The following is a 12090-nucleotide window of genomic DNA, read 5'->3' as shown; positions in this document are numbered from 1 at the left end:
GGGGCTAGTGATAGGCTTCAGCAACCCTGAACTGGATAAGCAGAAGATGGATGGATAGCTATTTTCCAGATTAATTATTTGGACTAAATAAATGTCAAGAGGTAGTTAAAAAAATAGGAATGGGAATTGATAAGAATTTAGCGACTCTGACGTTTGTGGATGTTGGAGGTATTTATCCTCTTCACTGTGATCAGTGTTGGACTCAAAGAAGTAATTTTCACAAAGAACACTTTTCTTAAAAGTGATGCACTACATTACTTAATTACTCCTGGGAGAAAGAAATTTGTTGTACTACTCATTATGTCACTTTCATGTTCTTCTGTAAAATGACCTGAAAGGGATCTTTTAGTAATTACCCTTTAAAAATATAAACCTGTAGCCAACACACCAACACAAATCTCTATCCTAATAATGACACACAGAATACTTAGCATTACACAAAGCCTCTCTCAGTGGAAGACAAAGCCAACAACACAAAGTAAAGATGACTTCAAAACGACTTTAAGATTATCACCACTGTGATTCTACTGTAGAAACATGAACAGGTGGAATTGGAGGATACAGCCTGACTGCTCATCACTTTGTTACCTGGGCTGAGGTCGGCATTCACTCAGCTTCAGCATCACTCTGGCTTCTTGGCAAGCTTAGTGTTAGCATGCTGCCTCTGCAGATGCTTGCAAAGAGCTGAAGTTATGTTAGCAGCATTATGCAGCTGTTTCTGTCCTGGATTCAGAGCCAGTATTTTCCTCCTCCTGCACATGAACTGAAATCAGCTAGTGCGGGTGCAATTGGACCCGATAAACGAGAGTGACAATTCCAAGAAATTAGACTGACAGGAACTGGTTCTCCACTCCTATCCCTACATGTCATATTGCCTAAATTGCTGTACTGACTCAAAAATTGTTATTAATATTAATGAGATTATCTCCAAAAAATGCATTTGATGAATGCACAGTTTCCAAAACACTGGTTAAAGAGACCCCACTTCAGGGACAGTTTTAAGATGAATGAAAAACATTAGTTTTTTGCTCCCAAAGGTTTTATTTTCCATTTTTTCCCCATCATTGCCCCATTTGCCTCATCCCGTGTGGTATCAGTTTATCAGCCAGTCTAATTTGCTGACAGACTGGGCTGTAAACGGTTTGCCTCTTGTGCTGTGTAACTGCTGTAATCCACTGCTTAAGCCAGACTACAGATATTTACGCTGCATTCATATTCTATTTAATTTAATGAAATCTTTTACAGTAAAAGCATTTCCTTTACATGGATCGCTCACTTCATTATTGTGGTTTTGCGTATTGCCCTTGGGAGGGTGGTGATAGAGCACTTGCTGTGAGCACCATTAAATGAATTATGATGAGACAGGAGAGTTTAATGGCATGTAGCTGTGAGCGAGAAATTGGTTGGAGAACAAGGACAAGGGTAATACCAGACAGACTGTATGCATCATAAAGCTTAATAAAAATGTATGTTGAGATCAATACTCCATAATTATTAAATAATGTGTTTCTCTTTGGAGATGGTGAGATACAAATGACACTGTAAAGGGTCTATATTGAGTTGGTCAAGGAGCATGCAGTTATTGCAGTACACCTGCACCCATTCACATGTCAACACATAAATGTTGTGTATACACACCCACACGTACACAAATTCCTGCTTCTGCCCACATCAGTGCTTACAGTAAATACTGTCAGGTAGCTACATTTGATGACAATGTATATACATTTAAAATGAAGAGAAAATGAAGTGCCAGATGTGCAGAAGACTGGAGCTTAGAGAAGCAGCAGCTTTAACTGCTATAGAAAAGAAATGACCTCCCATACTGTATCGAATCAAATGAAGACTAGACAATACTCTTAAGAAGTAACCAGAGTCTTTCAGGTGTGAGCTGGTAAAGGACTGAGACAGAACTGAACTCGTGGAGACGCAGTGCTTCATCGAATGCCTTTTGCACTGGCATTAATCCTCTCTCTGTATGAAACTGAGCTGCCTGAGGCTCTGCATGAGCTCAGTGGATACTGGGTTAGTGCTGGAGTAGATTAGATGTCTTTCCTTTCCAAGCTGATTCAGACTGCCTGAAAAGCTTGTGGGGTTTTGGTAAATTGCTGTCAGCAGGAAGAAGACAATGGTGATGACATTCCTGCTTTTTTAAACCACTCAGGGTCTTGTGCAATGTTTTTCTGTGCTAATATTTACATTTAACTCACTTAGCGTTGACACTAAATGAGTGTCACAGCCTGAAACATATTCCAGCATATTTGTGAATGTTTGGGGCAGATTTTAACTAGAATCATGCAAAGCAGAGGTCCGGCTCCAAAAATAGAGCATCCTGCACTTTTCATAGTGCGACACAGTGACTTTTTTCCCCCCCTTTGGTAACAAGTACTCTCCAACACAGTGCTAGGGGTTATGTAAATCGGGTGGGAGTACTCTTAACAAGCATGGAAAATGACTGCCTTGTCAATCAAAGCGCTAAGCATCATCCACATATTTACAGAAGTGCACAAAAATCATGTGAATAATAAATCTTAAAATCCAAGTCAGAATCGGTAAAGAATACCAACAAACTGGGTCAACAGTAACACGTCCACATGTAACACAATTCACTGCTCAAGCTTCACTTGTAGCTGAGAATCATTCAATCATTCATCAATCATTGATGGAGTCTCGCTTCTGCTTCCTTCTTCCAGCAAGGGTTTGTCGTGTTTTGATGATGAAGTTGTGTTTTCGGTCATTATTCAGACGTTGGCTGGTTCCAGTTTCTAAGTTTTGAGGATTTGATGCGTTTATTTGTAGACATCAGTTGACTCATAGTGAAGATGTGTGAGTTGACTACATACCTGCTGTTTTTGTCCGTTTCTGTTCTGCTGTCACTGCGTTACTTTCCTGTGAACAGCAGCAGAGGCAGGCTGTGGTTTGCCAGCACTTCGGAACACCTGGAATCACTTCGTGTCCGGACATTTCTCTGTGGTCATTGTTATTACTGCAGTGGGCGGCTCCTACTCGAAACCTTACTGGCTTTCCTTCAGAGTAAATACAGAACTGCTTGCCTTTAATAAGAAACCCCATCAAGTGGTTTCCTGACCTCTCACACATTCATGCATTCTTAGACACTCGCATATAGAGACAGAAAGACAGACAAACAGACTATTTATCACAAGAGACATTCCAGTCATGTCCTTCTGGCCCAGTAAAATGTAGCACTCAGGAGCTGGTACTTGAGCTGTGCGTAATGGGGAAAAAGAGGACATTGTTTATGGGTGAATAAGCTTGTTTGTGTTGCACATATGTTAAAAGGCAGCCAGTTTGTGTTTGCTCTAGTCAGCATTGACCCTTTTATATCATCTTAGACACCCACTGGTTTCAAATACTTCTTTCATTTTAGAGGAAAACTGTCACATAACCAGCCTATCAGCTTTCTTTTCACACGTCATCTCCTATAGAAAACTTCTATTAAACTCCTGTTATTAATAAACCTTTGTTCTTCTGTCATCCATAGTCACAGACTCATTCAGGTTATAAAGATTCAGCCATCTGAGCCATATTAATGAAATGAATGAACTGCAGTTACAGTATTGCTATTTATGAATGATTAATATTTATTTTATTCCATGTGATGGGATATCAAATTTGCCTAATTGTGTAATGTTGTGAACTGGAAAAAGCAGTTTCACAAAATTACACAATTGCCATCTGGCCTTTCTGTGTGGAATTTGCATGATCTCCACGTGTCTGTGTGGGTTCTCTCCGGGAACTTCGGCTTCCTCCCACAGTCTACAGACATGGGGTGAGTGGGGTTAGTTTAATTGGTGACTCTAAATTGGTCGTGAATGCGAGAATGGTTATCTGTCTCTCTGTGACTAGCCGAAGTGTCTATTAGCGGCTGGTGAGGTCTGATCGACACTGTTTATTTTTACAAAACAGCTCACAAAGCCTTTTGCGGCTCAGCTGGTTGGAATAGAGTTTCTTTTCATTTGAAGCAATGGATTATCAGGGATTGTAACATCTGTAACATCCTTTTACTGAATCAGCACAACTTGAATAATAAATATCAATATATATAGCCCTTTAGAGGTGGACTTGCTAGTGTGTTTTGGATCATTGTCCTGCTGCATAACCAAAGAACACTTAAGCTTGGGTGCAAACTGATGTTAGTTTTATGCCAGATGTAACAGGACTCGCACCTTCCAAAAAGTTCACCTTTTGTCTCGTCAGCCCACAGGATATTTTCCCCAAGTCTTGGGGATCATCAGGATATTTTTTTGGCTAATGTGAGACGAGTCTTTGTGGTGTTTTTTTGGTCAGGAGTCAGAACTCTCCCATGGATGGCTTTTTTGCTCAGATTTTTTTTGTTTTATTGATGAATATGGGCTTTGTAATACTTTTCAAACTGATAGATGTCAGTGACTTTGTTTCTCAGGTATTTCTTTAGATTGTGGTGTGACGTGTTGCTTTTTGAGATAACTTTGTCACACAGGTTCTGTTAAGTGATTACAGGTGTGGCAGTAATCAGGGCTCGGTGTGGTTGCTGAAATTCAATTCAGCTTTCTGAAAAACAGGGTTAAAAATAATTCATTCATGATTTAACAGGATGGGACAATTTTTTGTTGTTGTTTTTTTGAACTGTGTTATCTTTGCCTTATAATAAAGTCAGTTTGATCTGAAACATGAAAGTGTGACAAATATGTAAAATAATAAGAAATCAGGAAATGCAAGGCAAGGCAAGTTTATTTGTATAGCACAATTCAACAACAAGGTGATTCAAAGTGCTTTACAGAGACATTAGAAACAAAAACAAATAAAAAGCATGATTTAAAATTGATTAAAACAAACTAATTAACAAACAAACAAAACAGTATATAAAATCAAAACAGATAAAATCAGAACAGTAGATAAAATCAGTAGTTAAATGTAAGTTTTGAAATTTAAGCTTAAAAGTGTGGATTTGGTGCTTTATTCAAATGCAGCTGAGAGTAGGTGAGTCTTCAACCTGGATTTAAATAAACTGAGTGTTTCAGCTGATCTGAGGCTTTCTGGGAGTTTGTTCCAGATATAAGGAGCATAAAAGCTGAATGCAGCTTCTCCGTGTCTGGTTCTGACTCTGGGAACTGATAAAAGACCGGATCCAGATGACCTGAGGGATCTGGAAGGTTCATACTGGGTCAGGAGGTCACTGATGTATTTTGGTCCTAAACCATTCAGAGCTTTATAGGCCAGCATCAGAACTTTAAAGTCTATCTAGAGGAAAATGTTTTCAACTTTTTTTTTTCATACCGTTTCACAGCCCTGTGTACAGTATATCACATTACTCTAAATAGGTCAGATACAAAATACCAGGTTGTACTTAACAATCATTTTCTATACAGTGCAGTGATGGGTTTTTCCCAATTAATAATTCATTTACTTTCGTATTTTTTGTCTGTAGTCCAGCCAGCCCACAGCAGCGCTGCAGCAGCTGCTGCTCAGCAGGGAGGATACGAGATTCCTGCTCGACTGAGGACCCTCCACAACCTGGTGATCCAGTATGCGTCTCAGGGCAGGTATGAGGTGGCTGTGCCTCTCTGCAAACAGGCTCTGGAAGACCTGGAAAAGACTTCAGGACACGACCACCCAGATGTGGCCACAATGCTTAATATCTTAGCCCTTGTTTACAGGTAAACTCCTGCAACATCTAATAATATGCACATGCATTTTTATGTATTTATCTTTTTCTAATGAAAGCCGGTGATGTCCTGTTTTTAAAGAGATCATGTTGCTAACTGAAGCGAGGTGGTCTATATAATGAATGAATTTCATGCTCAAAAAAAGTTTTGTTTGTAGTCTGCATTGTTTCATAAACTCCAAAATCCTCTTAGACTTAAACAGCTTTTAATGAATTCTTGTGTTTGGAAGATATCATAAAAAGCTAAGATTTTAACATTGAGATAATAACAGCACACTTAGTCACCCTCACAACACTGTGACATGTCTCTTGAAACCTTTGGCAGGGATTCTTTAAGTGTTGTGTGACTGGCTTCTTAATGAGAGCTGGATGCTTTTGTCAGAACAAGCCAAACGTAGCCTGACAAAGATTTATAGGACAGTAACGGAAGTTAATTTTCCAGCCCAACTAGACAGGAGCAAAGGAATGACGCCTAAAACCTGGACAAATGTCGCACAGGATTGTTGCCATGTTTTTCCATTTACATAAATCTAAGCCACTGAACAATCAGCTTGAGCTTTTGATTTAGTTACCTAAAACAATGAGTTGACTTGTTGTCAGTACTCTTGTGCACTGGCTGTGGGAACCACTGAAGATGGTGGCCCATTAGTTGAACTTGTCAGCATAGTTTATGTTTGTGTTCATGTGTGCTTGTCTGTTATTCTGCCCATCTCTGTGTCTGTATTTCAGTCTGACTCTGTCTGCTTTGGTCTCTCAGGGATCAGAACAAATATAAGGAGGCCGCCAACCTGCTGAATGACGCTCTGGCCATCAGGGAGAAGACACTTGGCAGGGACCATCCAGCTGTGAGTGTATTTGTTGATACATTGCATGTAGGTCTTCTGTTGTGCTCTGTATTTCTTGCTTTAGACAGGTGAATGATGTTCTTTGTTGTATCAGTGTAATCCCGTTGATATTAATGGGGATAGATGTGTTGCACTGTTTCACAGCATGAATTATTTCCAAATGGAGGTTGTTCTTACAGTCAGCGGTGGTGAAACATGAAGACAAATATAGTCATTTCTTAAGACATTCAGGCCACATCAACAGTATTGTAGGTATAGTTGGATGTATTGATTTCCCTTCTTTGAGAGCTTAGCACCATGAGTGAAAGGTAATTGGACCAACAGGTTGGAAAACCACACAGGGTAGCATTCTCTGCTGTAGAAAGAGCTCAGTGCTTTCATGCAATGGCATTATCATTTCTGAAACTGCTTAGGACCATCAAGTTCTCCACCAAGTAAGTGGTTGCTGTCAACAACAAGACAAATTTGCTAGGTCTTTGGTTCTTCAGAATTCAGGAATACTCTCGTCTTTGCACTTAGCTTAGCTCAGAGAAGCTGCTTTAGCTCTAGCTATAAAAATATCTTCTGAAAAATTTGAGTATGTGCCAGACTAGGTGCTTGGAACAATTATGCAAATGTTACATTGTGACAGATGAGTCACAGGACTGTGGGCAGTTCAGGAGCATTACTTTCTGTTGGAGAGAAAAACTCCCTATGGATTTCAGGTTTTGTAACTTTGCAGACATTTGGGGGAAAATATATAAACAGCACTATAGAGTTTATTCTATTGCAGTACTTTAATGTGATCTGGGCCAGTTGATGAGTTTCCCTTCAGCACATGCAGCCATAAATCCTGGAGGCCCTTCCTGATGAAACCCAAGAAGCTGTGTATCCTCACAGTCTTAAACCAAGATTTTTTTTGCGTTAGGTGAATATGTTAACTACTATACTGTGGAGCTTCAGACCGTTTTTCTGGTTCATAGAAAATATGGTTGGCACTTTATTACAGTCTTTATATTATTTATAGTAGAGCACATCTGTTTACTTCATATCACACAAATATCTCACAAAAAGCATAGCAACCTACCTCATACATTTAAAATGATACCGTAGCATGTGTTTGTCCAAGGCTGTGACAAGCAGCGTGGGTGTCATTAATAATTTACCCCGGCCTGTTCTCAGATTCTTTAACCTCTCTCTGTCAACGTGACTGTACGCATGCAGCAGGTTAACCCCAGCAGGCCTGTGTCGCCACTGTTCGGACCTTCGTCTCTCTTCACTGTGTGAAACAGAGGTTAGCCCTCTCCACGTCTTCCCCTTTTTTCCAAAGAAGAAAGTGATTTTTTAAATTTATTTATTTTTCACCCCAGTGATCCATCACCCAGACGAAATCTGACACATTACCTGATATGTGATTAAGTATAGTGATTTTTCTTCCTCTTAATCATATAATTTTTATAGAATTTCTTTTCTCTTCTTTCTGTTTTCAATGTGCGGTATTGTAAGCCACTTCTAACTTTAGCCTGACGGGCAAACAATATGTTGAGGTCATGTTCTCTTTCCTAATCAGTCGTGAACTTCTGGGTAAATCATGTACCGACACACATACATAGGTCAAAGTGGACTTGGACTATGAAAACTGGCTCTTGGTTTGCCACTAAAAAGAAAGGCGACAATCTGCTGAGGTAACTGAAAAAGGCGGAGTTGTGGTTTCGACTCTAAAGAGACACAAACACCTTGATTTTGAGGTCAAAACCCCACCAACTGAAGTGTCCAGTCCCTGAGATTCCCGTTGACGCTGCTACTTTGGCATGGATCTGGCTGAGTCTGACAGGGATGTTCAGGAGACATGAGCACTATGATCTGAATCGCAGTAGTGTTCTGCTTTCTGTGGATATAATGCTAAATTTAGTCGTCAAGTCTGTGTGTCGTAATGCTTTCTGAATCTAATTATAATTAAAATAATTATGTAAGTATGTGTCTGACTTTATGACTCTTAATACAAACACAAGATTTAAAAAACATGGATGTGAAACTGTGAATTTGTCTGTAAGATTTGAAGGCTTTAGGTTAATCATCGACAGGTTTGTGATCAGACTATATAATCTGTAGCTCCTTTGCTTTAAAAAAAAAGTTCTCTAAATGTTCTTTTTTATATTTTCACCATTTTTGAGATTGTGACATGAGGACAAATTAAGGCTTAAAGAGCAGAAAAAAGTGTTCTCAAACTGTAGGAGTTTTGTCCCTCTCTTCCTCCCATCTTCCTGAATAAGCTCCCGTTCCTCCCATCACTTCAACCCTCTGCCCTTCCTCTCGTTTCCTCCCACTCTGCTCACATTGCTGCCAGAACTTGGTGTGAATCAGAGATCAGTGCTCACCTCAGGTCCCCTCTGCAGTCTCCCCTCACTCGTCCTGTGTGCACATGTTGGAGATTCATCACTCAGCTGATTTGGATCAAATTACAGCCCAGCATAATCACTTCCTGTTTCCCCACATCCTCTTATTCCTTGTCAATTTCTCACTCATCAGACCAATGACACCACTCTGCTGTTGTAGACTCTTGCGGTTCCACACATTGTGCAAATGGGTGAACATGTCTATGAGGCCAGGAAGAATAGAGCATTGTGGGATAATAAATGTGTTTGTATCCCTATCAGGTTGCTGCAACTCTCAATAACCTGGCTGTCCTGTATGGGAAGAGAGGGAAGTACAAGGAAGCAGAGCCTCTGTGCAAGAGAGCGCTGGAGATCAGAGAAAAGGTGGGTACGAGGTCATCAAACACTGTGATGAGTCGATGCACTAGCGAGTACTTTCACTTATAGACAGACTTTGTGCCCCTGTACTGAAACACTTCAGACTTCACTCAGAATATTTCATTTGGAGGCAGCAGAATGAATAGTAGGAATTAAAATATTCAGACAGCACTCAGCAACTGACCACTTGTCCCTTCAGCTTTTCATTTCAACACAGCAGATATTTACTATAACTGCAACAGATTAACTTGTTTAGAATATCTAAATTTTAAGTTTTGCACATAATTAACAACAGTATTAGCTTTTCATGTCTAGTGGCAGTCACTTATGTTTATTGTTGGATTTAACAAACTATGTGACACATTTCGAGGCCTCATCATTAGTTTTTAGATACCACTGTGTTTTATTTGGGGTGGTGACCATGTTTATGAGATGGTGAAGTGCTAAGTGTGTGAATGTGTGTGTGTGAATGTGTGTGTGAATGGGTGAATGACTGAATGTAGTGTAAAGCGCTTTGGGGTCCTTAGGGACTAAGTAAAGCGCTATACAAATGCAGGCCATTTACCATTTATGTTATTAGCTAACACTAGCAAGCTTGGTTAGCAAGCTGCATTTAACCGTGTTTAACATACACAGATAACTTGCTGATGAGTGCAATAAATACTTGATTATACTCATATAAAACTGAACATAAACTTCTTGGACAGCTAAATCCAAATTTAGCTAAATCCATTTAATTTGTAGTTCAGCTGTAGCTGGCAGAAGTCGGGCCTTGCACACAGTGATCGGCTACAGCTTTTTGAGTTGGCATGTGTTTAGTATATATATATATATATTAGAAAGAAAACTCATAAAGTCATAAAGTCTGTTTTTTTTGTTTTGTTTTTTCCTCACTGCTTGCATAAGAAATAAACTGTAGTCAACCTCCTTTATGTAATTTCTCCTCTTTTTATTTTTTTTATCAGTATTCAGCCTTCGTCACAGGGCAGGCTCTTTATCCTGAGCGAACGCTACTGTTTTGCCTGTATTAATTTGATACTTACAAACGAGCCGCAGGAGACACTTTCTGTTGTTTATGCTCAGCTCTTGCCTTTGAACAAACCCACTTCTCCTTCGTCTCCTTGAGAATGCAACGTCAGCTTTGGTTAAGCCGAGGCATTTAATTTTTTTTTTTCTTCATGCTTCTTAAACTGAGATGATAATGCACTTGCTTAAGCCGGAGTGGTTTTGCACATGCAGGGCATTGCAAAGTGACTGCAGCAGAACTGCTGAATCAGAAGGATGTTTTTTCCCCCTCTCGTCATTCCGCCTTTTTGTAGAAACTCTGGAAAATTCAGCGTGTGTGTGTGTGTGTTTTTGTGTGTGTGTGTGTGTGTGTGTGTGTGTGTGTGTGTGTGTGTGTGTGTGTGTGTGTCATATCCTTTTCACTTTGCCCTCACTAATCTGTCAGGGCAAAGTAAATTGCAGTCTGTATCTGTTGAAGAAAGTTGTTGAGAAAAAGGAAATATGACTCATCTTAAAGTTTCCCTTGTGAAGTATTGAGAAAGTGTTAATACTTCTTGCTTTTAGCCTTTAGAATTATTTGAGTTCATGGCAACAGCAAAAATGTGGAATGCCAGCAGTGTTATTCTTGTGAAAGATTCAAGATAATAGAAACTTGCAGATGACAGACTGCATTTAAACAATGGATGTAGGGTCTGCTATGTAAAGTGAAGCCAGTATACAAGTGTCTTAAATATGTTGTCTTTGTAATGGTCAGCAGTATGAATCCTCTGGTTGCATAAAAAATTCTAGTCTATGAGAAAAGTGTCCTTGGCCTCCTTCATAAGTGAGTAAGGAAACACTTTACCTGACAAGTTTATAAACTGATCACTAGTTTCAATTTTAGTGTATATACCATTATATTCATTTTGAAAATTGGTCCCCATTATGGTAAAACAACAAGTATAAAGGAGGATATGCTTTAGGCTGGGTCTGCCTTGTAATCACCTAGTTGCTACCACATGAGCACGCAGTGTGTTGGTTTCTCAGTCATGCATACATCACATCTGGTTTCAAAACACAAAGACGGTGATTGCAAAAATGAAAACAGTGATGAAATCTTTTTTGCTTGATTGTGTTTTTTCAAACATTTAGTCTATGCTATAGTTACTCCAGTACTCGAATATCTGCAATTATAGATAACTTAGCAGATCTGCTACCTGCAAGAACTTGCAGCCTTTCCTCTTTTCCTCATATCTGACATTTTCAGTACCAAACCAGAATTTTAAGGTTCAAATTCCAAGGTTTAAGTAACTAATTTTTAATTAGAAAAGGGCGACCAGAACATGTATGTAGTGTGTTTACTTTGCCTGAAAGCTTTCAATAAGCCACAGAATTTTTGCAGAACTTTTGGCGGTTGAAGGCATCAGTAGGCATGATCAGATCCTCAGCAGTTTTGTGGTGCTGATGGCAATCTGTTTTCTAGCTAATGCTGTTTACAGGAAAGCGTTCAGATGTGTTATGTGGTGCAGGAGGAGGCGATTGAGGCCAGGCCTGAGTGAATACTGTAGGTATCTCCGCTCACACAGCTCTGCACCATCCTGTGGATCAAAGACGCTGTCGGTCTCCAGCGGGGAGGGAGGGGGGGGGATCATCCTACAGTTCTAAGACCTCACACAAACTTACCGAGCAGTAAACTGAAACTAGAAATCAAAACAAACTAATTGTTCACTTATTTTCATTTACAACCATAAACGTGACACTCAGGGTGGTTTCTTTTTAACTGATCAGATCCCTTTCCCAACAACACCAGCCACCCATGTGTGTTCACTGATTCCACCCGTGCACATCCTTTTCATTTTCTTCT

General features: G+C 39.7%; 1 protein-coding gene across 1 annotated transcript in view; it reads left to right on the top strand.

The window, feature by feature from the left end:
• The first annotated feature begins 119 nt into the window (after positions 1 to 119).
• Positions 120 to 12090, top strand: part of klc1a (kinesin light chain 1a) — a 29776-nt gene continuing 17805 nt past the window's right edge. The window contains exons 1-4 of the mRNA XM_005728704.1: positions 120 to 168; positions 5429 to 5657; positions 6423 to 6510; positions 9147 to 9248. Of these exons, the coding sequence (XP_005728761.1) occupies positions 120 to 168; positions 5429 to 5657; positions 6423 to 6510; positions 9147 to 9248 (468 nt within the window). The remainder of the gene's footprint in view (positions 169 to 5428; positions 5658 to 6422; positions 6511 to 9146; positions 9249 to 12090) is intronic.

The sequence above is a fragment of the Pundamilia nyererei genome, unplaced genomic scaffold (genome assembly GCF_000239375.1).
Source record: "Pundamilia nyererei isolate P.nyererei 1_Seehausen unplaced genomic scaffold, PunNye1.0 scaffold00029, whole genome shotgun sequence".
NCBI lineage: Eukaryota > Metazoa > Chordata > Actinopteri > Cichliformes > Cichlidae > Pundamilia > Pundamilia nyererei.
The sequence above is the reverse complement of the archived record's forward strand: the minus strand, read 5'-3'. Positions and strand labels throughout refer to the sequence as shown.